Here is a 27819-nt window from a genome sequence, read left to right as displayed (position 1 = left end):
AAAGTAATTATTTCTTTAAAGTTTAGCTTGTTTTATTATGCCACTTTAAATCTTTTAAATACATTTTTAAATGCAACGAGAAGCACAATCACACAGCAGATAGAGATATTTAAAGTTGTCTTCAATAAAAGTCTCTACATGAAAATAAACGTGTGCTTTCCCTTCATACGTGACACTGTCAGTCTCCGAAACGGTCCATCCGAAAAGGGCTGGTACACCATAACCATAAAAAGAAAAGATGATGCACGTATTTAGACATCGAAGCTTATCCAACACTGACCTCTAGCCAGAAACTGTAGGTATTACACAGAGGCACAGACCTAGGATTTAGATCACCAAATTAACACTTTTTTTTGTTTGTTTGTTTTTAAGTGCTACATGTCTAAACTTCAGAACATCATCTCAGCAGATTATAACAGACAGGAACTGAATTTCAAAGAACAAAATCTTCAAACCCCTTGTTTGATCAGACTAGAGAAACAAAGCAAACTTCCGACAGCGACAGTAGGATCAGCAATGGGGGGGGGGGGGGACAACCTCGTAGAGCTTGTCCAGAACCAGCGCTAGCCTAGAGAGCCGACAGCAGAGGACATCCAGAACCGATCAGAGTGCAGCTAGGTCCGTATTTATCCACAATATTTCAATCGGCTTTATACAATTGTTGCTATTTTCAAGAACAGCACAAAAAACTTATAATTCCTTTTTTTAAACAGTGATGGCTGAACAAAAGACTGGTTTCTCTTTAACACCAAGTACCTGGGTGGACGTTACGTTTTCCTCTGATCAGGTTACAGTTAGAGGCGATGGAAATGTTCTCATCCCTTCATTCAGAAAACAGTTCCTTCCGCTTGTGTCCCCGCCCCACCCCCACAATGCTGAACCAGCAGCGTTGATGCTGGACCCGTTTTGTTTAGTTTTTTTTTTGCTAGTTTTTATCTTCGAGACACTGCCAACCATGATGTTGGTGATTCTTTTAAAAAGAAAAAGAGACAAAACAAGAGAGATAGAGAGAAATACTACAAACACTGACGAGACACAAAAAAAAAAAAAAAAAGAGCTGAAAAAAACTGCTTAAAACTTCAAAAGGCAGAACATGAACAAAATGGAGCTGCAAGCAAGTTAAAATGTTGCTCAAGAAAACAAGAAGAGCTAGAAGGGATGGGGAGGATAATATATAAAGCTCCCCTTTAGCAGTAAACTACTGAACATATTAATCCAATATTGTCTCAAAGCTAAAACTGCTACATAACAAGTCACAAAATACAGTATTGTTAAATGCAAATTCTATTGCAGCTAATGATACTACACTCAATATCTATAGTCTAAGCCCTACCTCCGTTTGAATCATTAAGCTATAATATCATGGTGCAGTTCCTAGCAGTTCCATTTCTAGAAGAGCAGATAACAGACCCCCCACCCCCCCAAAAAACAAAAAAAAAAAAAAAAAAAAAAAAAACACTAAACCCGTCCAATAGATGTCCAACTATGTCCTGTGTGCAATCCATAGAGGCACACTCGTTACACCCACTGCAATATACACAGCACTTTATTCTTACTATACCTTTCACACCCTAGCTACAGAGCCCTCCTCCATGCTAATATGTTCAGACGTCAGTAAAAAGTTCATCCTTCTGTTTTGCTCTTCCGCTTCTACCTGTTCGTAAAACACCCCGATTCTTCCCCCTCACAGACACACAGACACATACACACACACACACACACACACACACACACACAGTCACTCTCTTCCATGTGCTGTGAATCAGTTGCAGGTAAAAGCAGGTGGTTTTGACGAGGTCCGGTCCAGCATCCAGAGCCCAAATTAAACAGGAGTACTTTTTTTTTTTTTGTCCCTTAGAGGAAGCAGAGTGGTGATCAGAGCGGGAGTTCCCTCAAAGTCAGCCTCTGTGACCGGTTCTGCAGCGGCTACATGCTGAGCAGTGCGGTAGATCAGGTGCTTTTTATGCCCTCCTTTGCCTCAGAGGCACAGAAAGGCAAAGATAGAGAGACAGAGTTGAAAGAGAGAGGAGAGGGCTGCACCTCCCCTGTCGCTCAGACGAGCGGTTGCTTTGGAGCGCGTCGGTTCACGCCGGCTGCCGTCTCCAGCCTCCACACGCAGATTAACGCCGGAAAACAAATTTCCGATTGGAGCTTGTGGTTTTGCACCTCTTCTTTGACTTCGGTATCATTTTCGCACAAGTGCTTGGCACCCGCTTTGTGTATCTCTTCAGTGCGGCGGGTTCATAGTGCCGTGGCCGCGCTGCTGCTTCTGCTTCTGCTGCATGAGGAGCTGCTCCAGCGCAGAAGGGCCTGGCTGCATCATTGAGCTTGACCAGATAGACTGAGAACACAGAGGCTCGTTTAACACACTGAACTGCTGAGAGAACTAGTCAGAAACAAGAGAAACCCAGCAAATATTATGCTACACTCTACCTAATTACCATTATAGAACTGACTACGAATTTCAGTCTACGCTTAAGCAGATGAACACTACACAAACACACTGCTCATCTTCAAACATTCCATCCTGCAACTGTGGAATTTACCTTGAAGCTGTCAAGTAAGACAGTGGAGGAGTCGTCCATGGGCATGTCCTGGGCTGCCCAGCTATTGGTTGGGGCACTCTGGTGCCAGCTGTTTGGCTCAGGGGCAGACGAGCCAGCAGGCAAGTAGTCCAGCCCAAAGCCACTCACGCCTACAGAGGAAAAGGTGGCCCCATGGTGAATATTTTCATTTAAGCACAGACATAACGGTAATAATTATTGATGAAGCCTCAGTTTAAAGAGAGCTTACCAGTCTTTTCAGGCTTCCAGCGGTCGGCTGTTCTGCGGTCACGGCTGTCTGGTGTTCCGATGGGACCAAAATTGGAAAAGGGGAGAGCACCGTGGCTGTGAGTGGGAGGCGACGACGGCAGGCTGCTCGGGTTGGACGAGTGAGGCGACTGGCTCGCTGGGGTTGAGTGATCTGCAAAACACAGAACAGGACGTCTCAATTCTTCATCATAGAATACGCTTTTTAAGTCATGATTGTGTAAGCGTGGCAGTAACTTTAACAAGATAACATTCAACAGAGATCATTCATATTCAATGGAAGTGATTTTTTTAACATGCGAGTATCAAGTCTGATCAATAATCTGGTTATAAGATAAAACGCTGGTCCCCTAGAGAAAGCAGCCGAGAAAGATGACATACCCGAGCTGGCAGGAAGAGAGGGTGACCATGGAGTTCCTTCAAACAGTGAATAGAGGGAGGGTTCCTGGTGCATCATGGGTACATCAGGCTTCGAAGTGTTCACCATATTTTTACCATATGCCTCGCTGAATATGCTGTTGTTTTGGTAGTTCTCCTAGAAAACCAGAATTTCTTTATCATCGTGAGAGAGCAATGCAGCCTTTAGTTAATAATTTGCTGAAGAATTGGTGCCTCTAATCATACACAGAAATTACAACTTAACTGTAACAAGCTGCTGCTGCTTTCCAAAGACCTAGCGCTATTAATTGCTGACCAAAAATCAAAGCAAGTAACTCTTCTTTCAAAAAGAACTCAAACTGCACCAGAGTAATGGGAGTATTGCTGTGGACTCTGCTGCCACCTAGCGGTACAAACAGTTCTTCGGGCTGCGATAACGTGTGTGTGTTTGGTAATAAATTACATTATTGACTTACCTGAATGGGAAAGACAGATCGGTGTAGTAAAGAGGACTGACCCATTACCTCTGATCCACTGTCTATTCTGGACTGGCTTGATAACTACACAAAAAAATAAATAATAATAAAAATTAGAAGTAAAATGATTATGCTTGTGAGGTAAAATAGAAATAAAAAAAACATGTTCAAGAAAATGTTCATCTCTAATATTTTTAGGTACTAACCCTAGCCATGATAGAGATGCACCAATACAGTAGTGAGATTCAGGGAAAATGATCTTTTCTGAAGCGTTCTACTGGCATTCCTTTATACATGGAACAGATTTTCATTTCGACACAACTACCTTGTACTGTACACCTGCACGTTCATGCGGTTATCTTATCGGCCAATCAAATGGCAGCAGTGCAACGCATACATTTTTTGCATTGCGATGCTGCCACATACTTGACTGATTAAGACAGCTGCATGCGGTGCACAGATGCGCCGAGTAAAATGGACAGTGAGTATATATTAAAGTGATGAGTTGATGGACAACTTGGGGCTGTTCGCATGCAGGACCCCAAGAAAATACCTACAGCTTGCTTCCTCCCTTTTAGCACCAGTCTTTGAGTCCCTTTATGCTAGTAGTAGAGAATTATTACAGTGCGAATGTCCATTTTGGATCAGGATCGGTTGATACTCAATAGATCAATAGCAGTTTCATATTGAAAACAGAAAAAAAGGGACTGATGCATCCCTACAAAATAGCTATAGACTGAATGGTTATGGAATTACCACCATTCTCAAACATTCAACATGATGCATTCTTCTGACTGTCCATCAACACAATCAAGCAGCTGAAGCAACAGTTTGTGAAAAAGTAGACAGAAATTTTTTAAAATCCCTGCCTAAAGAAATAGGAGGGAAAACCACATACAAACATGTTTCTTCCAGGAGCAGAATTAAGAGGGCCGGCCAAGGCCTGGTAGAAATCATGAGGCTTAGAAAAGACCAACTCCTCCTCCTCCTCAAAGTCTGCCAGAGTTTTTAACAGGTCTGGAGGAAGAAGAGGAGAGCTCTTGTTGTCCTAGTGAGAGATGAAGTACACAGGAAAGGAAGGAGACAGAAGAGAAAAAGAATGAAGGAAGGTGAGAGAGAGAAAGAAAAACAGCCCTTTAAGAAACGAGAGCACCTGAGAAAAGCAGCAGTACCCAATGGAGATACTTGCTTTGCCAAGATATTTGAAATTTAAATAAAAATGAAAAATAGACAATGTAAATCAGAAATTGGATTTACATCCAATTGGATTGGATACACTGGGTTGGAAAAGTCAGTCTAACTAACACGTTCATGAAATTTCACCCTTGCAGAGGACAGCTTGGAAAGAATAGAAAAGGAAAGGTTTAAGGCATGCATACATTTCAGGCCTCCAATTAGTACTGAAATACAGAGCTCCATAAGTCACATCAGTATATCTCACCACAAAACACACAAAAAAAAAAGTCCTAAAATCATAGTGTTGCATGCGCACACGCACACACACACACTACTTAAACAGAGTACCCAGGTTATCAAGTCAAATCGCCCAAATATATATTTCATTACATTATTGAACTGCTTTTTAATCCGGAGCCAACACACAGGTCGAATGGTGTAATCTACTGAAAAAGTGGTTTTCAGAATCTGAAACAGGACTTGTTTCTTTAAGACGGATAATCGCAGTATCTGTCCAGAATTGTACGGAAAATCGTGGATTTCATTCTTTTGAATAAAGCTGGGACACCGATTTAAGAGCGACATTCGTTAGAACGAAAGCAAAACTTCCTGACGAAGACATAAACGCAGAAATATGACCATAATTACTGTGTGAATATGCGTGATAATTTCATGAATTCAAGTTAAATGTTAAAAGGAAATAATGATAAAACACATTTAAGTAGTATTGTCGGTTGAGAAATATCCATCATACCCAAAACACCAACCAAAACACAACAAATTAAAAATCAAGTGCTAGCATACCTCATAAGGTGGCACTCTAGGCGAGTTGTCCTGTTCTGGGCAAAAGACTCCAGGCTGGTGTTTTCCCATCCTGTCCACCATGCTGCCCCTGGTCTCAGTCATCCGGTACGGTGGCTCCCAGTAAAAATCCTGCATCTTCACTTCTGGGAAATTCATCTTCTTGTCCATGCTGGGCTGGGGAGGCATCGAATGCTCAAACAGCTTCATGTGGTCCTGTGTCGGCATGAAGAACGGCGGTTTGACGGGCATGGGCATCTTGGACATCGAGGGCGGGGCCTGGTGTTGGCTCCACATTTGGCCAGCCTGCTCAGATACAGGCATGTATGGCTGTGTAAGAGACAGAGATGGCATGGTCATGGAGACTGTGCTCATTTACTTGTATTCATCATACTAGGTGATAAACCTAGTATCCTTGACAACAAGAATGAACTGAATACCTCATATGGAATTGTATCCAGGAAGGGCATATAAAATGTTATCCGAAGCTGGCTAGTTTATTATCTAGAGTCGTTATCAGACGGATATATGTGACTTGGGTACCTGCTGCATGCCAGTGTGGTGAGGTGGACTCTTGCCCAGCTGAGAGTTCTGCTTGGTGGGCGACTGCTGTTGTTGCTGCACCTGAAGCTGCACACTCTGCTGTAGGGCTTGTTTGGAAGGCTGTGGAGGAGCTGGCTGTGGTTGCTGGGGTTGAGGCGGGGCTTGAGGTTGAGGAGGGCCCTGAGTGAGGGAACCAGGGCCAGAGGGTCTCTGCTGGCTGTAGGGAATGTGTGAGGGCTTTCCAGCCTGCACCTGGTTGGGAGACTGAGGATGGGAGGCTGGCTGAAGGAATGAGGTGGCGACAGAAACACCGGTTGGGAAGGTGAACCCAGGGTTCATTGAAAATGCCACAGGGGGTGGGATCACATACGCTGGCGGAGGAAAACCTGGTGTAGAAGAGAAGAAAATGATAAAACACCTCCACTAGAAGAATTTGTACACACATTCAGAAAATAGATGTCCATTAATAAATCCAGGTCAGTTTGACTTTCTGGCCATGGTTACAGAGGTCACTGAAAGTGTGTGTTTGCACCTGGCCTGCTGGGGAGAGGAGGAAACGCTCCCGGGTGATGTATGGGGATGAACTGGGACGAGCACGTTGTCTGTGTCTGCGTGACTGGAGTTTTCCTCGCCTCAGACACAGGGGTCTTCCTCATTTCCACTTGAGTTTTGACCTACACAGAAGCCAGAAGAGTGAATGAGAAACCAAACAGACCGAACCCCACAAGAAGAAATGCACAGGAATAGCAGAAGAGCGATTCCCCCTCACCTGTTTCCCTGCATCCAACGCTTTTTCATGACTGTTCTTTTTAACCTCACTCTTCCTCTTGCCATCCTTCTTCTGCTCGTTTTTCAGCGGCATTCCGTTGCCCTTGCCAAAGACGGCTCGCTCCTTCCCTCCGTCCCTGTGTTGCTGGTTGCGGCTCTGGTCACGGCTCTGCTCGCGAGGTTTGATGTTCTCCTTGAAGGTGACTACAGGCCTCTCGCTGCTGTCCAGACCACTGCTCTGGCTCTTCCCCACGGAAAGTACTGACTTGAGGCCGGAAGAACCATCGTTTGGATTCTGTTCACCGTTTGAAGATTCCTGCAACACAGAAGGCTCCTTCTCCTGTGGCTCCTCTACCGCCAGCTCAGGGATGTCAGTGAAGAAGAGAATAGAACCGTCGCTGATGCGGCACTGGATTAGGCTGTAGACACAGAGTGAAGTGAACATTAAAACAAAAACAATTTATTACATAAAGTGAAACCTGGTCAAAGAAAAGTAAAAGGGAGCGGGGTATATAAATAAATAAATAAATAAATAAATAAATAAATAAATAAACTCACCCAGGGTGGTTGTCTGCCAGCCACTTGCCCAAACTGATGAGCCTTTGATGACGGGCATGAACTATGAAGCTGTCTTTGCCAACTGCGATGCCTTGGTGCCCTTTGGAAAAGTCTAGCAACCTGGAACATCAATTTGTATTTAGGTTACCAACCAAGTCACAGAACCAAAACAGAAGCATAAAGTAGAGGTCTGGCTGGACAACTGGTATGTAGTGGGAACAGACAGAGCAGCAGCTTGATACTTCTCTCTTCATCTTGCACATATTTGCACTTTTTTTTTTTTTTAAACAATCTAAAGTGAAATATATAAATTTGATTAACAAGTACTGTAACTGTAAAGTAACTAAAAGACACATGAAGCACGAGAGAATGAGAGAGAGAGAGAGACAAGCATGTATTATGCAGACGTGAGAAATAAGTCCTGCACAGACCTCTACTTCAAGCTGAGAAGATTTCTAGGTTTTGGTTTAAGAGAGCATCTGATTATGAGAACTTAATAAAAAGGTTACCTTAAAGCAGGCCTCAAAGCCAAAAAGCCTTGGAGTTCAAACTCTTCTGGAAGTGGAGTAGCTGGAAGAGAACCAAAAAAGTTTCAGGAATAATTATACATGACGTGGCGACGAGACATGATAACGCTCCCACTAAGGAGTTCCACATGTTACCTGATGAATTTGACACATCCTCCTCCTTGGGTTGGAAGCTGTTAAGTATGGACACCAGCCATGGCCAAATGCTGTGTGAAGATGACACATACATCACATAAATCAAGATGAGACACGTAATCAAACTCGTTTCCCTGCCAAACACCAATAACCGTTTCGAAATTCATGAGCATGGCAAGGAATGCAAGTGGAGCATCTTTGCGGAATTAATTTCAGACAACAACGATACAGCCCCATGTTGAATGGGGCCCTATTGTTAAAATGTTAAAAGGAAATGGAAAGGAAGGATCATCATACTATTGTCTCTGGTCAACAGCGCTCTCGGTAAACACGCCAGGCCGCAGCCTCAGCCAATCCAGGGACACCTTGACAGCTGGCAGGGGGCACTCTCCCATGATCTCCTCCTGGTTCTTATTCAGTAAGGCTCGGCTGCACATCACACCCAGGAAAGACGCTGGAGGAAAAGCCACTTGCGTTAGAACACAGTCTTGAAAGCCGGTTTGTTTACACAGCACTGAGCATACCAGAGTGCTTAAATATGCAATATTTACAGCATGAGCGTCTCAGTAATCCATTAATCTGATTGCTGTAATCTTGCTTAATGTAAAATGCATGTTGCAGGTAATTGGTCAAATAATTATAAACCCAGACATGGCGTTATAAGAACATAGGCCTATTTTAAATCTAAAGAAAATACTGTTTAGTTTGTAGTTTATATTTAACCAGAAAAATGTCTCGTATTTCACATTACATATTTACATATTGGTCCAAACTTCAGATGAGACCGTATATTAACGCGTTGAAGAGCAACGTTTGGAGGCACTTACTGAAAAGGCCGAGTAGCTGGATCCAGCTGATCATTTGTTCATCCGAGCTGAAGCTTTGATCGTCAGTCTCGTTGCTGAAGTCTCTGAGGTGGTGCAGCTCAAACAGGTTAATAACGGTCATGTGGACGAGCTGCTGAGAACTGAAGGCTTTCTGGAGAATCAGTCGCTGTATTGAAGAAAATGAGACTGACTATACCAACCTTAATAAACTGTTAATAGACTTAATAGACTGTTCCCAACCTTAATAAACACTTGAACCAATAATGTAATATGAGCGTTGAGCTTAGGGCCAAACAAGAGTCTACATGCCATTAACAAACATCAACCTAGTCAATCTTGGCAGGGAACATTATCCAGTGGGCCAGAGCATCAAAATAATGTTTAGTAAAATTCCCCGCATATGAATAGACATAATAGAATGGGAGGCGGGGGGTTGCCTGTGTACCTGAAACTGTTCTTCCAGCTTCTCCCTCAGTGCACCGAGTTTCTCCAGGCTTTTGCTGAGGTAAACATGTCCGTGGAACTTGATGAAGGCCTTGATGAAATCGGACACGCTCCACTTCGTTTTGACCTCGTCGCGGCTGCAGATGTACAGTTCAGAAATTTCACGCCACATGATGAAACCATCGAAATAACTGATACTGATTTCTTGACAAATACAGTACCATCTGCAATACTACAGATATAAATCAAACACCAGAATACGGTGAGAGGAAACGGTCAAGCCGTATTGATTTTTTTTCTTTAAATAAATAATTAAAACGTAAAAAAATACAAACAACAGTAGAACGGTGCATACCTCTCAAGAGCCTTGGAAAGAGCTTTCTGTAAGTTGGTGGAAGCGGCTGGAAAGGGGAATTTGACTGCAATGCTTCTACAGTAGTAGAAGATTGTTGTGAGGTGGTCTCCTTTGGAGGAGGCCAGGATAGCCAGCTGATTGTACGGTTGACCTGATGGCAAAACCAGACATTTCAATATCCTTCTTAAGAAAGCTGTTAGTGTACATGTTTTAATGGTCTAGTATATTATTGCTAACAGTGACCGACCGTTTGATGGAACAAGCTGAGCTGCGTGTCTGTAATAGGATTCTGCCTGGCTTGTCTGGTTGCGATATCGTGCTATAGAAAAGGGAGGAATGTAAATCTTGAATGCAAAAAAACAACAACAAAAAACACGCAAACACATATTTCTTCACTCGTTGGTCATAAACGCAACGATTAATAACCATGTGACAGAGTCGGAATAAATAAAGCAGATGCTATTGAAGAAGGAAAGCACACTGTGTGAGGACTCACCGATGTCCCCCAGGTGGACAAGACAGTGCTGACAGATATAGGAGCAGGAGCTGGGCTGTGGCTTCACAATTGCGCTGGAGTTGCACTGTTTATTGCTGATTATGCCAAGCTGAGATGACTTCACACGACATGGCAAGTCCACGTTGAACACCGTGCACAGCTCCTGCAACAACTGAGGAGGGAGGTTTTCCATAAAAGCGCCTTTCAGAAATCGTTGAAATGCTTCTGAAAACTTTGGATTAATGGATGCTAATTAAAAGCGCAAAACTGCACGGTCATCTTATAACAACGGGCCTCATTCGTCAATCGGGACGTGAACGGATTTATTCATTAAAAAACGTTTGCATCCTACTCGCGCTCTTGAAGGAGTGCAAATTTACCCATAAGAAATTGAACTAGGGTAAACTTTGACTTAATGGACTTCGCAGCACATCATTTGCATGAATCACTGCACTTTTACATACAGAATATACTGCTGGAGTTAAATTGCTCATTTTCGTTTCGTTGACAGCGTTTAGCAGACACCCATATCTAGTCAGACTTATAGAAGTACTTTGGAGGGAGTCTCCATCAGAAACGCATCCCCACGCTAGCTGGCCGTGTCAGCGGGTCAGGGACCAAGGAAGGAATCAGGGAAACTTTCTGAAAACGAGCTGGTTCATTTGGGAACATTAAAGAAGAAAAAAGAAACTGAGCAACACAAACCCATAAATTGAGACAAATAAAACTGATGTAAGGCATGAATAAATGCTTCAGCTGATGAAAAATGTAACCATTTCGTTTATTTATTTATTTATCACCATTTACCGTGATCGTTCATTTTGTGCTCCCAGCTGTCCGTGACAGGGTTTTTGAGCTTTGTTCTTCTTCTAATTATTCTTCTTGTTTATATTATTATTAGAATTATAGAGACCAGTCTCAAGCCGATTTCATCAGAAGCTTATCGGCAACTCACCTGTGTGTAGAAACCACTAGCTGCCTCGAGAAAAAGCGAGAGATTGGCCTGTACTTCACTTCGATTGGGGTTGGCTCTGTTTTTGGCCTGACTCTGTAGTGTTGTTATCTGATTCTTAAATGCATGGTTCCAGCTGGAGAAAGAAAAAAAAGAGTTTGGAAAAGATTTAGAGCTTCTCTACTCATAGCTTTAATGTATGTTACAAAAAGAGACAACCTGTCCTCCAATTGGCTAATTACTGTGGGTACGAGTAACCGATAGGAGTAAGGATGTAATTATTGTAAACATGATTGTAAGGTTTTGCACGTACAGGTCTTGTTCGACTTTCTTGTCCAGAGCATACTCCAGGTCTGTCACCAGCATTTTCTGGTACAGGTCCTGAAGAGCCTGTCGTGATGTCCAGACCTCAGCAGCTCCGAGTTTCGAATCTGTAAAGCACACAAAACACTAAAATCAATTGCGAACACACCTGGACTTCTTCGGGAAAACATGCAATACTTTCATATCACAAAAGAAACTTAAAAGTGGAATATCCTGTTTGTCAGTATTTTACTACTTTATATCTGGATATAATGATTACCAACCATACCTGTCATGTCAGCCTTCAGGGCCTCTGCCTGCCTGCTCACACAAAAACACAAAGACTTAGCAAAAATACTTCACATTCACATGTGACACATCAGGTCATGAGTAAAACAATGCCATCATTTGTATATGATCCATGGGTGTTCATGTTGATCTGATAAGAAGCACAGTTCTGCATCCAGTAGCATAAGGTGTGTTTTGTCAAATTTCGCTCACGCAAACTTAAGAGGTTGAGATAATAATTCAGAGGTCTCGTTCCAGTTCCACTCTCCAGTGAGAAAGTGAGAGGATCCTGAATCAACAAGAAGGCAGGACACAAACGAAACATAACGCGTGTTGTGAGCTGCAGATTTTTCTGCAAAAAGTGAGCCAGAAGAACAGAGCTGCGGAAATACAAAGGGCTCTGGATATTAAATAATAATATATCAAAATAAATGCTGAAATACATTTACATTATATTTACAGTGGAGGTCATAACTTTACGTACACCTTGCAGAATCTGCAAAACGATCATAAAAATTGCACCGTGTCTGTTATTTAGTTCTGCCCTGAATAAGTTGTTTTACATAGCAGATATAAATCCACAAGACACAATCATAACTCAACTTACACAAATTACCCCGTTCAAACGTTTACACACGCTTGATTATTAATACTGTGTGTCGTTACCTGGATGATCCACGACTGTGTTTGTGTGTTGTGAGAGTTGTTCATGTGTCCCGTGTTTGTCCTGAGCAGTTAAACTGCCCACTGTTCTTCAGAAAAATCCTCCAGGTCATGCACATTCTTCGCTTTCCTGCATCTTCTGCATGTTTGACCCCTTTCCAACAGCGACTATATGATGCTGAGATCCACCTTTTCACGCCGAGGAGAACTGAGGGACTCGTACACGACTATTACATGAAGTGCAAATATTCACTGATGATCAAGAAGGCAACACAATACATTAAAAGCCAGTCGTCCTCAGCTCCGGCGTCCTCAGCTCCGGCGTCCTCAGCTCCGGCGTCCTCAGCTCCGGCGTCCTCAGCTCCGGCGTCCTCAGCTCCGGCGTCCTCAGCTCCGGCGTCCTCAGCTCCGGCGTCCTCAGTGTGAAAAGGTGGATCTCAGCATCATATAGTCGCTGTTGGAAAGGGGTCGAATATGCAGAAGATGCTGGCAAGGCAAAGAATGTGCAGGACCTGGAGGATTTCTCTGAAGAACAGTGGGCAGTTTAACTGCTCAGGACAAACACGGGACTCATGAACAACTATCAGAAACTATGATTACAAATAAATAAACGTGAAAGGTTTATGAGAATGTATTTAGCCTCACCCAACCTTTTTTTTTGTTCTTTGCTTCTTGTGTGCAAACAAAACCAAATGGCAGAGTATCAATTTCTCTCTGATCTTTCTATCAGACTCGGTTATCAGATCAAAAGCTGTAAAAGTGACCTGACAAGACAAACCATGCATGAATAATATGGACACAAATTGTCAAAAGCATGGCACCAGCAGGTCTCTGATGTTTTGCATAACTTGGCAGGAGACACTTGCAAAGCTTGGTTAGTGTGAGAATATCAGCACTGTATGAAAAATGTAAAAAAGGGGATGAGTTCATGCCTGCAAAGAAGCTGAAGCTCTGTCAGGAACAGAAGCCGATGCTGATACGTCAATTAACAGATAAAAATACAAGTAGCAGCAACAAGTCAGTATCAGTAAAGAGCACAAGAGCAAAACAACTCTGCAATAAATGGACTAGCATTCGTATTCATAGTGGCACACACACCGAGCTCGTTATTTTTCGGCTAATACACGCATCATAGACAGATAAAACGGATAGTTATATGCTGTTCTAATAAAGATAATCGTTCATCTCTCCCCCGACGTAACAATGCGCCTCATTTATCACGATATATACGGACGGATTGACGCATAAATCGCTGGGAGGTTTACGCAGGAAATTTGGTATGCATGAAAACCCTGTCCTTTCAGAAAAAAACAAAAACATCTGTATCCTACTCGTGCTCCTCAGTCTGTGTAAATGTACACATAAGACGACAAACAAGTGGAAACTTCGCCTTGATTCATTTCAAATCATCATATATGCATGATCACTGCACTTTTATATCTGGAACATATTGTCGAGGTTGAACTGCTACTTTCATCACATTTACAGCATTTAGCAGATGCCATTATCCACAGCAACTTCTAGAAGTGCGTCAGTCTCTACCAAGTTGGGATATGAGAAGAATACCCCGAGTTGACTTCAGTTGCACTGGCATTTGACGTCATGAAAGACACAATCCCCATTTACACTGTGCAGAAAAAATGGTTCACTAATTTGTGCAAAAATACTAACCCTTTATTTTATTTTTTTAATAAGAACCATTGTTTGCACTATCTGGTATAGATGGTGCTGTTAAAATTCTCCAAAGGCCATTATAATAAATAAAAATGATAATCAAACTGTGGAATTTTTAAAATGCATTTTGTAAAAATAAAATATATAAACAAACAAAAACACCAGCGTTTCTGAGACTTTTATAAACCAGGCAGAAAATGTTTGTTTGGTTTGGCTTACACAAATACTTTGACATATTTGCTAAAAGATTGATAACTGAGGCCCGTTTTTAATTTTCTGTAGCAGAAGCTCAGATTAATGTGTGCTGCCAGTAATTCAAATTACAGGTTTCTATTAAACCCATGCTAATTTACAAGTAACCGTTTCTATAGCAACAGCTCGTTCACAGGGACTTGCATGCCAGACAATCCACATAGTCTAATCCAGTTTCAACTCTCTGTAACACGACATTTTCTGCCAAGGGAAAGTCTTCAGGACAAGTCAGCTCCATCATCACAATACAGCACTGATAAACAGTCATGATACCGTATTAGGAGGACTGCATTGATATTACCCGGTATTCCTGTTTGAGCAAAAATAATGCAAAGCTTCTGACCAATCAGACTCGAGAACTCAACCCCATTATATGATGCAGATCCTCTGACGACAGACCTGTGATTAAAGAAAATGTCTATGTTCTGTGCACATCATCACTAAGCACAACGCAGTAAGTGGAGTCCCATTATTTCTATTCAGATTGGATTACTTTGATCAGATGGATGTCTGTAATAATTTCTTACATGCCCCCCTCAGTGATCAAACGATCGCATCCCGTTAGCAAAAAAATTAGAGGTCGACCGATAGTGGATTTTACAGTAACTGATAACCAAGTTGAGCAGTACCTGCCAATAACAGATTAATCAACCGATAGTTTTTAAAACTGATACTGAATGAAAACTGTGAGGGACATTTTTATTTGTAAAAGTTTTGTTTTTGTTCTTTATCTGTTCATGTGAGGATAACGCCTAAGAAGGCCATGTCACTGAGATCAGTACAGAACGTTTATCTGCTTACAGAGACAAACATGTTCTTCTGTTCTAGGTTCATCTAAACATCTTCCAAGATCCTAAAACAAAGCCTGTGTGAACTGCCTCAAACTGCTTCTTATCGGTACACAGAATGATGATATATAGTAGTGGCTCAGCATGAGCGCCTCAGAGCACTCTCATTATTCTATCCTGCTTTATTCCATCCTGTATTAATCATCTTTCTGTAATAAACCTTTTTCCCTTCAGAGGACGAGTCTGCGAGTGTTGTCTAATTTCCACCCCAATTAGGCGTCCCCTGGCTGGGCTGCACGAGTCTTTTCAGCTTTTCTGGACAACAAGCAAACCGGAGGACGCTCGAGGACGAGTTTCACCCTGAAGTCCATGTTGATGTGCAGGTGGTTTGCCCTTTGTTGTGTAGAGCGAAAGCCCGATGCAGCCTCAACACTGACTGGTAGGAATAATCACGAGTTTAGAATTCAGAATTAGAATTTTATAAAGTCATTGCGTATTGCTGTCTGTATGGAAGGGAGTCAGTGATATAAGAAATGCGTGTATTACATTGAGAGAAGTATTACATGGAGCCATTTCTTATAAGAAGTTTGAGGAACTTCGCCTCTGCGACGGCAGAGAGATTGGTGTTTCTTAGATCACAGATTCAAAACTAATATATACCGACGGGGGTGTGTGTGTGTGTGTGTGAGATAGATAGATATATATATATATATATATATATATATATATATATATATATATATATATATATATATATATATATATATATATATATATATATATATATATATAGAGAGAGAGAGAGAGAGAGAGAGAGAGAGAGAGATGACGGTAAAAATAAACGGAAAGTCCGGTTAGAGGAATAAATAAGTAAAGAAGTACTTAAGAAGCGCAAGAGGCGCAGTATTTTTACAGCAGATCATCAAGTGGCATGCCCATTGACTCATTCCATCATATCAGCGGTACATGATATATTTGGCAAATTTAACACACAAGTACATTTTACTGAGATAAAAAAAATTTAAATGTGGACTCGCTCTCACAGGTAAACTCTTACGTTCTTAAAGTTTGCTCTACTGATCCTACAGGTTGTATGATTAATTGAATGTCTAGAGATTTGGCACACATTTTGAACCTTTTCTGTCTGTGCACGAGAACGCATATTCACTCGATTTTCATAGCATGTTAAATTGAATAAAACTTTGAAAGTTATAGAAGGTGTAGAAAGAAAAGAAAGTTAAAAAACCCTTCAACCTGATGAGTGGTGATTCGTACAATATTTGCAAGCACTAACGCAGCAGTCAAACAGAGAGCTCCAGACGTGCCAAATTCTTACACTACATTAAGCCAGGTCCCAGCAAATAGCGAATAGTTTCAGTCCTAGATTTAGCTAATGCGTTTTTTCAGTATCTCTGTTGATAAAGACTGTTTCGGTTCTGCTTCCACGTTCACACGCTTGTGTTAAGGGGATGACATACAACCAAATGCTAAGCTGTCCTTTAGCACCTCTACCACTTTCTCCAGGGCACAGTGTGACACTGACACCATTAAATTGTTGCAGCATCTTGCCAAAAAAGGACACAAAGCCAGTCTCTCCAAATTACAGTATGTACAACAAGAAGTGAGATTTCTAGGGCACGACATCTCCACCAGTGGAACGAAACTCTCAGCTGACAGAGTATCTGCAATCCAGAAGATTCCCGATCCTCTGACGAAGAAACAGGTTCTCTCTTTCCTAGGTATGTGTTCGTATCGCAGATCTTTCATTCTAAACTATTCCATTCTAGAAGCACCACTCAGAGAGATGGCATATGTGACAGGTTGGACAGTTCATTCTCAGGTAAGTTGGATCCAGTTTCCCCCCCGTGTGTACGTGCAGTAGCAGCAGCTGAGAAAGCTGTGGTGGCATCCAGAGACCTGGTAGGTTACTCAGAATTGATTCTCTTGGTTCCACATGAGGTGATGTTACTCCTACTTGAGCAGAAAACCTCACACCTGTCCACCCAGTGGTGGCAGTACCATAACACTAATACTAGACATGCCGAATGTCACTTTAAAACCAAGTACTGTCCTTAACCCTGCTACTCTTCTTCCAACAGAGGGAGATGGGGAACCACATGATGACCACATGACTGACTAATGAACTCTGCTCCCCTAGAGTCGACCTGAAAGATGTTCTATTGGAAAACTCAGATCTGATCCTCTTTGTGGACGGATCTGCGTCACGTGACCCAGAGACAGGTAAAAATCGAGTGGGATATGCAGTAGTGGCCGCACACGCGACGGTCTGTCAGGAAGTCTCCCCTCATACCTGTCAGCACAGGCAGCTGAACTGTACGCCCTCGTAGAGGCATGAAGACCTGCTGAGGGACAGTCAGTAAATATCTACACAGACAGTAGACACTACCTTTGAGGTAGTGCATGATTTTGGAACAATTTGGAAACACAGGAACTTCCTGACGAGTTCAGGAACACATTTAGCCCACCACAAACAAGTCTCTGAACTACTGTACGCAGTCCTACTGCCCAAAACTACTGCAGTATGCAAATGTGATGTACACACTAACAAATTAGACCCTGTCTTCCTAGGAAACACTCGAGCGGACAGTGCAGCAAAGCAAGCAGCTGCATCTATAGTCCCAATATTCAAAAGAAAATAATCACTCCTTCTTTACAGCTTTCAGATACCAAGCACGGGCTACTCGGACGAGGAAAAGGCTGTGTGGCGCAAAGCAGGCTGCATGGTTGTTGACGGAGTTCGGCGATGCCCCCAGGGTTGTCCTTGTCTTCAAAGTTGACGCATGGCAGGGACCATGCGTCAAAAGGGGGAAATGATAGCTGCGAAAAGCATTGGTTTCTCTAATTACTCTAAAAAAAATCATTTTGTTTACGATGTTTGCGCAGGTCATAACGTGGGTTGAGGTTTGAAGGTACAGAAGGCCACGTCCCTACGTCCAAACAGGACTCAGAAGCGGTAGTGATAATGATAATCTCCAGTGATAATGGCACACCTTTTGTGAGCCATGCCCTTGAGTAGGTGGGTGAATATTTGGGTATTGACTTAAAGCAGCACTGTGCATATCATCCAGCTAGTGGTGGGGTGGTAGAGAGAGAAAATGGGACACTAAAAAACAGACTGAGCAAATGCTGTTCTGAAACAGGCTTAAGATGGGCTTAGCCCCTTTGGGATACTGATTGGGAGACCTTCACACACAGGAATTGGACCTGTGACAGCTCAGCATGTAATGATGCAGTGTTAAATTACTGTGCAACCCTGTCCTCTGCTCTGCACTCTATCCACAAGCAGGTAAAAAGCAGCGCTTCCAGCTCCAGCCACGGGTCCGCTGCATGATTTGAAGCCCGGAGAGTGGGTCGTGATCAAGGACTTCCGCAGGACCAGGTGGAACAAGCCACGGTGGTCTGGGCCATTTCAGGTTCTCTTTGTCACTCATTCAGCAGTGAAAGTCAACCAGAGAGCCACATGGATGAGTGCGAGCCACTGTAGGAGAGTGCCAGAGCCGAGCACTGAGCTGGAGAAGACGGGACTGCAAGAGAATTACGGTCTAGTTCTCCCATATCAAGAGGCCTCTAGGAGGACCGTTGCTCACGAGCAACGATCTGCATATACACACCCACACAACAACCCGATACATCAACACACCAATCCCATGCGACTCCATGATAGACATCTTAAGTGGTATCTAGTAGACTGCGAAATCACGGACATGTAGTTTTTGGAGAAAACATTGACGACGTAAACTGTACTATTAGGAGGACTGAACTTCATTGGTGCGTACTATATATCCACGTGACCAGAACAGAGGTTAGACGATGTGACTTTGCTACCGCAGCTCTTACGCCCCAAAGCTCCCTGACCGCAGACTACTGTTGCAGACTAGACACAAATCATTAGACGTCAACCTGCACATCCACTCACACATGCAAACCCATTCCTAATCGTGCACCCTTCTCCTGGTACAGGTGGTATCTGTTAGTAAGCCCTGTCATAGAAATAAACTCACAAATCACTGGGACCGTTCCCGACAACACTGGGGGTCTGGGGGTAGACCCTTAAGCTGGAAAGATGAACCAAAGTGCGATATTGAAGTTTATTGGATGGAACACTTAATGATCAATCACGCCAATCACTTCGTTGCAGCAGAAAGAGTGCATGATGCACACACTTTTACCCAAATTTGTTATTTAGCTGACCGTGGTGAAGGGACTAAGTGCCTAAGGCGACGTGATTTCTGTAGGTCCCACATAAGCCCACAAAGTTCTCTAGTACACTATTGCTGCAGATTGGACGACAATTAGTAGTTAAAAGCCCTTATGCCAAGATATTGGCCGCCTCTGTAAACCGTTCTGTATCGCCTTTCGTTGTAAGAATCATTGCCAGCAGTGCTACTCACACAACGTCACGTCCCCTCGTCACGCAGACACATAATGGCTGTTCTATCGAACACACGCGGTCTGCGATATGCAACCCTCCACAGACTAGCGAGATTGGGCTTGATTGGTTGAACTCCGTTTTCGGGGGCTGGAGGTTGTGGATACTGACCATTTGTGATCCCATAGTCACCGTCATTCCACTTGTCTTAATCATGGCTCCGTGTGTAATTTCCTGCATGCGGGGGTGTTTCCTCCGCTCATTAAGATCAAAGACTGATGACCAAACACTGATGCTAATTAAAAAGTCCACAAAAAGTGACTATGACCCTTACGAAGACCAACCCGAGCTGTATCCTAAACCCGACTAGGAACTAGATTCTGCCAGCGACACCAACGATGACGACCCAAAGACATCCATTTCATGTCAACCGTAAACATGCATTTGACCATGATGATTCTCATTTCACTCTAAAATAAGCTTTCATTATTTCTGTTTCATGATGAATTCAGATGAATCGTGAAAGGATTCTGAAGTTCTGATGTATTCACAGCATAGTAATTCCTCTGTTAATTTTAGCTATCATATTTTGTAACAATAAAAGGGGGGAATGTGAGGGAAATTATTCTTTTTTACTTTGTAATAGTTTGTTTATGTTCTTTTTCGGTTCATGTGAGGATAACGCCTAAGAAGGCCATGTCACTGAGATCAGTACAGAATGTTTATCTGCTTACAGAGACAAACATGTTCTTCTGTTCAAGGTTCATCTAAACATCTTCCAAGATCCTAAAACAAAGCCTGTGTGAACTGCCTCAAACTGCTTCTTATCGGTACACAGAATGATGTCATGCTCTGCGTTTCATATATATAGTAGTGGCTCAGTATGAGCGCTGCAGAGCACTCATTATTCTATCCTGCTTTATTCCATCCTGTATTAATCATCTTTCTGTAATAAACCTTTTTACCTTCAGAGGACGAGTCTGCGAGTGTTGTCTAATTTCCACGACAAAACACAACACTCAGTAAAATATCACTGAACTTCATAACAAAAATAAACAGTACTGACTCTAAAATGTACTGTACTTACAGTAAGTATATCAATATTAATGTATTAACTATTAATAAATATTAAAGTAAATAAAAAATATTTACATCCAAACTGAACCAAAAAGTAACAGACATCCAAATTGAATTTAAAAAATCATTTAAAAAAAACACGTGAAATAAAATGTCAGCGATGGTGTTTATTTCGCCTCTAGGAGCCGCTCTCGGTCTGTACAATGACAGCGGACCCTCCTCAGCCGCTCCCGCAACTGGGAAAACCATCGGTGTGGATTTTCACCGATAAACGATAGTTCTAGTAATCGCCTATCGGATTAATCTGCAAAACCGATCAATCGAGAGAAAAATAAATCGATCAATCAAACCTCTAAATAAAATGCCCACAGGAGTTGTCTAGGAGGAGTTTCTAGAAGGTTGTATTTAGTAACACGCAGTCGTATGATCATGCTTCGATTACAGCATGGCGATTGAAAAAGCACTGGCGTAGAGGAGAGACGCTCTGATTTCGGTTTGAGGTGAACCAAGGTTCAACATTTGAGGGGAAAAAATTTACATGATAAACAAAGTAAACAATAAGTATTTTTTTTGTTTCATGATTTGGGAAATGTTTAATATCTGGGGGGAAACACACGCTGCGAGACTAAATATGGCAAATAACTGCAGTCAAACATGCCATCTGCACTAGCAAAAGTTAGTGCACCCACTGTAATTAAAACATACTGGTGAACAAATTACACAAGAAACCAACAATGCACCAACAGTACTTCTTAAAGGAAAAACCTATGTCATGTTGCGAACACGCCGTCTCCATAACGACGCACTAAACCACGCTCCATGAAGAACCAAAGCATAAAGAATTCACGAGACTGTATTACAGTAACGTACTCATTGTGATGTTATTCACTCAGGAGATCCGGCTTTCACAAAAACAACAGTTTTTGTTGTGTGTTGATACATGTTCAAGTTACTATATAAAATACATGAATATTGGGTTTCGTTTTCGTCTCATCGACAAAAACACCATTTTAGTCAGTGTATTACTGACTAAAATTAGTAAACTTGATGTCACAAAATATAAAATGTAAAGGATATTTTTGTCAGTGGAGAGAAACTATTTGACATTCCAGTGTCTGAATATTTTTACGGATTAACAGTTCATCGCTCTTTGAAAGGGTGTCCTTGCATTATCATGCTATTCATATCATCATTATATCAGAAGCATGAAATGGTCTCTAAGGCTGCATTAACACTGCAGCTCGAGGCCCAATACGATTTGTTAATATCTGATTTATTTGACCACCTTCTTACATCTTCTTTTAAGTGAGCCATATCCACATTTACACTACACGCTTCATGAAACAACCCGACGTAGATGTCACCGGAAAAGTGGGAAAAAATACAGAAGTGAAAACATCATTTGCAACGGATGCAGAAGAAATTATAATACGAGCTTTTGCTTTCCGAACCCTGTTTAAAAGTCAGCAAAAGTCCGGCCTCTTGAGGTAGAGGGAAGAATAAATACATACAATTAAAAATAAGAACAAGAGCGCCCTTGTTGAGAGTTGTGTTTTCATGGTTCACGTGAAACGCCGTTCGCCGCCGTCACTTTTTCAATGACATCAGAATATCCGATTTATCCGCTCACACGGCAGACGCAAACGCACGTATCCGATTCATATCAGATTTATTTCCACATATGAACGAGGCCTGAAACGGATCGGAGAATATCCGAACCCATGTGCTTTTTTTCCCCTCTCCTGTTTACACATTCATTCATTCAGCAGACGCTTTTATCCAGAGCGACTTACAAAAATGAGAAAATACAAGCAAAACGGGTCAGGTCCGATCTGTGCCACATGGGAGGGAGAAATCGGAATCGGGTCAGTGGAACCATGCAGTGTAAATGCAGCCAAAACGACGATAATATAGTCTGTCGCAATTATTTCTGGGACGATATCGTCCGACAAAAGCAGTCACCGTGACAGGCCTAAAATCCAGGCCAGGCGTTTTAAGCTTTATCCGGACCGCCGTGCTGCGTACGACCGCAAACATCACAGACGAACCCGATCCGAATACGGCGCAGGACTACTGGACTCCAGAGAAGTCTTCGAGAGCCAAAAAAGATCTAGTCCTACGTTGGAAAGTTAACACGTCTTGAAGTTATTACATGATATGATATTACACGCAACATAAGATGTTTCAAAAGTATGACGGATCATCCATAAAACTGGAGCTTTTTTTTTTAATCGGTAACTCACTGTGGTATAAAAGAAATAAAACACTTCAGCAGACGCTGTTTAAAAAAAATACTACTACAAAGAACAATAAAAGTAATAATGACTGAAAATAACCCCTCTTCACTTTATGTCAGACCTTATTAGACTGGTACTGTTGATGCATTTCCTGTAACAGCATGCCCTGAGATGATTTATTCCTCCCATTAAACCCAGTGAACACGGGTTCAGGACAGACTCTAAATTCTGTCTTACTACTCATCTAGTTAATGGACTACTAGTTACCAAAAAAAAAAGTATACCCCTCACACGCGTGTGTGTGTGAGTGTGTGTGTGTGTGTGTGTAACAGCTATTCGACCAAACTCCGTATCAACAAGAGCAACACAAAGCCAAGTTACTCCAGCTGTCGCACAGAAATAAACGCGACCAGATGTTTCCACGCGCTCGGCTCGCATCTTCTACACATCTGGGTTGCTCGAAGCAGGCAAACCAAAGGAAAACAAACACGGTGACCAACTCGGCAACGAAGCTAGACAGCTATAGCTAGCTCGCAGGAATGTGACACTGACTCCACAAACAGGAGCAATGTCAAATATCACAAGCCGAACGTTAATGAACGATAGTATTCCCATTAATAGTGTTAAATATTACCAGCATTGGTAACACGACAAAACGGCTCGTGCGAACACCATTTTTTAAATATATGTACACATGCTGCGTCGTTTTGTTTGCTAACGTTAGCTTAAAAAAACCTGAGCGAGCCAAATTAGCTCGGCGTTCTGGCTCAGCACAAAGCGAGACTCAGCAGCTAGCTACACGATATTAAAAAGAACAGCTAGAAACACGTACACATGTAGAAACACATATAAATAAGTAAGTTTAAAGGAATTTGCTCAGTACCGCGACTCGGTTGGACTCCCCAGCGTTGCTATTTAGCTTAGCTTAGCTTAGCTTAGCTTGTGTTGGCTAGCCGGGTACTCGGTATACCGATTCCACACTGGCGCATAAAGCTACTGCAATACAAACGTCAACTCGCGTGGAGACGTTTTTTTATTATTTAAAAATTTTTTACGTTTTCTTACCGCAAATATTGGCCACAGAGGTTCATCCTGCCGGACAATTAAACAACCGCAGGTCCAGAAGCTAAATCTACACCCGGCGCCATATTGTCCATCGCTTACAGCTACCGCTTGCTAACAGGCAGGGGGAAAAAAGCCCGATTATTTTCACACCCATAATTCGACAACATCCCGTCTACTCCTGCTACGATTGGCTGGATGGTCTATCAGTATAACCCATCAGCCAATCACATATTATAAGGCGGGGCTGGAATGTCAGCGGTGGAGTTCAATTTAAATAGCACGAATGGCCCGCTAGAGGGCGCCCGTGGGCTGTCGTCGTTGTCTGGCTGCCTGCCTTCACTGCGCAAGTTATATTTTTTGTTTATAGACTATATTAAAGAAAAAAAATCCGCCCTGAATGACTAATATGTTGAATTTATATTAATATAATATATATTTTTATAATTAACATACATCCAAATTTTATTTTATAAGGAATTGATCTGAACTGATTTTTTATGTTAAACTTCTTTCATCTGCATTTTTGTGTGTTTTCACTTTGAGTAACAGTTTCCTACATTACCCACAACGCCATTTGATTACCTGATGATAATAGTGCCAGTAGGATTTATTTGTAGCTTCAGATTGAATCCTAATAGAGCCGTCAACGCCATCATACTGGTCATTTAGTCAATCCTGGTACACCTATGACAATCCTGCTACCCTTAGGTCTATTCTGTTACCCTTATATCAGTCCTGTTACACTAACGTCACTCCTGTTACACATATGTCCATCCGGTTACATCTATGTCAGTCCTGTTGCACCGTGGGGGAAGTGAGTATTAAACACGTAAAAACAAATTCAGTAAATATATTTCCAATGAGGTTATTCACGAACTTTTCACCAGACATCAGAATTAACTCGAGAAATGTGGAAATATAACGAATACACAACATTAAAGGCAATAAATAAAGTTATGTGTAATAAAGTGGAATGACACAGGAGAAAAGTATTGAACACGCTAAGAAAAAGCAGTTCTCCACCAGGACAAGGTAAGGCAAGGAACCAGCTGAAATCCGTAAGTAATTAGAAAGTAATTACACCCCCTATCTGTGTAAATTAATATCAGCTGGGTTAGTAAAGTGATGGTCTATAAAAAGGCTTTTCATTACCAAGGTGTCACACACGAAACATCTCATGAAGGGTAAAAGCAAAGAGCTCTCCCAAGACCTTCACAACCGTATTGTGGTGAAACATATTGATGGAATCAGATACAGACGTATTTCAAAATTTCTGAATCTTCCAGAAAGCACCATTGGGGCCGATATCCACAAGTGGGAGCAACATCACTCCGTCATCAACCGGCCACGCACAGGAGCTCCTCACAAGATTTCTGAGCAGGGAGTCAGAAGAATAGTCAGAAGAGTAGCCCAAGAGCCAAGGACCACTCGGAAAGAGCTCCAGAAACACTTGGAGGCAGCAGGTACCATCGTCACAGAGAAAACAATAGGCAATGCGCTCCACTGCTCACGCTCACCCCACAAGACTCCATTACTAAAGAAGGCATGGCGAAGCTTGTTTATCATTTGCTACAGCTCATTTGGACAAGCCTATGAAATACTGGGAGATGTAGTCTGGTCAGACGAGAGCAAAACTGAACTTTTTGGCTGTCATACTACACACCATGTGTGGAGAAGAAATGGCTCTGCACATCACCCTTAAAACACTACACCAACAGTGAAGTTTGGAGGTGAAGCATCATGGTGTGGGGCTGTTTTTCATCACATGGTACTGTCAGACTTCATATAACTGAAGGAACGATGAACGGAGCCCTTTACCGGGAGATTCTTGAGAAGAATTTGCTGCCATCCACCAGGATGATGATGATGAGACGTGGGTGGAGCTTCCAGCAGGACAACGACCCAAAACATACAGCAAAGGAAACTCTCAACTGGTTTCAGAGAAAAAAAATCAAGCTGTTAGAATGTCCCAGTCAATCACCTGACTCGAATCCAACTGGACAAGATTTAAAGACAATATGTTTAGAAGAACGGGCCAAAATCACACCTGAATACTGCAACCCATTAATTTCTTCATACAGGAAGCGTCTTGAAGCGTCATTACAAACAAAGACTTCTCCACTAAGTATTAAATACATTTCAGTTAGCGTGTTCAATTCTTTTTTCCTGAGTCATTCCACTTATTACACATAACTTCATTTATGGACTTTAATGTTGTGAATTCTTTATATTTCCAGATTTCTTGGTACTGATGTCTGATTAAAATTTCATGTGAATAGCCTCATTGGAAATATATTTACTGAAAAAAATGTTGACGTGTTCAGATTTCCCCCACTGTGTGTCAGTCCTGTTGCACCTATGACAATCCTGATACTCTTACGTAAATCTTGTTACCCTTAACAAGGAACTAGGAAAAACCCAGCAAGTAAGTAATGCATGATAACACAGGCAAGACATCACAACAAGACTAGAATACAACAGACTATATAAAGACAATCTAATCAAGAGCTAAACACAACACCTGGGCACAATCAGGAAACACCCCAAAGACAGGACTGGGGTGGAGACAAGGCTCAAAATCAAAACAAAATGCACATGGTGAATATAAACAAAACAAAAGAGAGCAGCGAATACTGCAAGAATCCGTGACTCAGAGCTTGTACACTGTCTGACACACTTTAATGCCTAAAATATTACCACAACCATGCCACGGGAAATAAAATGCTTAGCTTGGTTAGCCTTGCACCACACACGATGAGTTTTCGAGTTACCCAGCAGCTAAAAAGTATAAAGATTATTGTATAATACCACATCATGAAACAGTATCAAGTTGAACAAACTCTCTCTACAATTGTTTTCACATGTCCGGTCTAGCATTCCGAGGGGTTTCAGTTTAATGACTCAGCTTTTTTTTTGCATACGTGAACAACAAATGAACTCAAACCAGTCTTAAGAGTTCAAGCAACCCATACTTTAGTCCTCAGTATGGTCTCAGTATGGTTTGCTTCTCGCTAATTTTATTTCCTACCATATTCGTGTCTTGAATTTTTCAACATCAAAAAAAAATGAATCCCACTCCAGCCCACTCCCAACCTACCACAGATGCACTATGTGGCCAAAAGTTTGTGGACACCTGGCTATCACACTCATATGTAGGCCTTCCACAAACTGGTACCACAAAGTAGGAAGTACACAATTGTCTAGAAGGTCTATGCTGTCGCAGTACAATTTCCCTTCATTAGAACTAAGAGGCCTGAACCTGTTCCAGCATGACAATGCCCCTGTGCACAAAGCGAGCTCCATGAAGACGTGGTTTGCCAAGGTTGATAAAGGTGGAAGAACTCTATTGTGCTGCACAGAGCCCTGACCTCAACCCCACTGAAGAGCTTTGGGATGAACTGGAACACTGACTGCACTCGTACGACATCAGTGCCCGAACGCACTCACGAGGCAGTGGTGGCTTCGCGAATAAGGCTCTGGGTTACTGGTCAGAAGGTCGGGGGGTCAAGCCCCAGCACTGCCACTTGAGCACGGCCCTTAACCCTCGCTGTATCATGGCTGACCCTGTGCTCTGACCACAGCTTCCTGACATGCTTGGGTATGTGAAGAAAAGAATTTCACTGTGCATATGTATATGTGATCAATAAAGACTCATTATCATAATGCTCTTGCGGCTGAATGGACACAAATCCCCACAGCCACGTTCCAAAATCAATAGTGGGAAGCCTTCCCAGAAGACTGGAGGTTATTATAACAGCAAAGTGTGGACTAAATTTGGAATGGGATGTTTAAAAAGTATAATGGGTGTGATGGTCAGGTGGCTACATAATGGTCAT

At 42.2% G+C, this 27819-nt stretch overlaps 1 protein-coding gene across 2 annotated transcripts; it reads right to left on the bottom strand.

The window, feature by feature from the left end:
• Positions 1 to 603: 603 nt before the first annotated feature.
• Positions 604 to 24131, bottom strand: smg7 (SMG7 nonsense mediated mRNA decay factor). 2 transcript variants are annotated; one of them, XM_017471363.3, is made up of 23 exons: positions 23984 to 24131; positions 11839 to 11870; positions 11560 to 11677; positions 11250 to 11382; positions 10295 to 10466; positions 10046 to 10117; positions 9799 to 9949; positions 9445 to 9580; positions 9000 to 9165; positions 8470 to 8626; positions 8173 to 8243; positions 8020 to 8080; positions 7511 to 7630; positions 6954 to 7371; positions 6717 to 6858; positions 6185 to 6570; positions 5645 to 5971; positions 4563 to 4712; positions 3665 to 3748; positions 3192 to 3345; positions 2794 to 2964; positions 2547 to 2695; positions 604 to 2341 (listed from the first exon to the last, which is right to left on the bottom strand). In XM_017471363.3, the coding sequence occupies exons 1-23, from the start codon at positions 24007 to 24009 to the stop codon at positions 2228 to 2230; spliced, it is 3510 nt and encodes a 1169-aa protein (XP_017326852.1). In that variant the 5' UTR covers positions 24010 to 24131; the 3' UTR covers positions 604 to 2227. The 2 variants fall into 2 exon arrangements, with proteins under 2 accessions (XP_017326852.1, XP_017326853.1); XM_017471364.3 differs by lacking the exon at positions 4563 to 4712.
• Positions 24132 to 27819: the final 3688 nt, after the last annotated feature.

Source organism: Ictalurus punctatus, chromosome 7 (assembly GCF_001660625.3).
Source record: "Ictalurus punctatus breed USDA103 chromosome 7, Coco_2.0, whole genome shotgun sequence".
Classification (NCBI taxonomy): domain Eukaryota; kingdom Metazoa; phylum Chordata; class Actinopteri; order Siluriformes; family Ictaluridae; genus Ictalurus; species Ictalurus punctatus.
This window is presented reverse-complemented; position numbering and strand designations above follow the sequence as displayed.

Bases quoted from the DNA above. Each gene is read 5' to 3' on its own strand.
- smg7 (XM_017471363.3), bottom strand. From the start codon at position 24,009: ATGAACCTCTGTGGCCAATATTTGCG. The intron at 5,972-6,184 runs GTACCCAAGTCA...TCTCTTACACAG, and splicing joins ACCACACTGGCATGCAGCAG to CCATACATGCCTGTATCTGA. The intron at 3,749-4,562 runs GTATGTGGTTTT...TTTTTTGTGTAG, and splicing joins CTCCTGGAAGAAACATGTTT to TTATCAAGCCAGTCCAGAAT.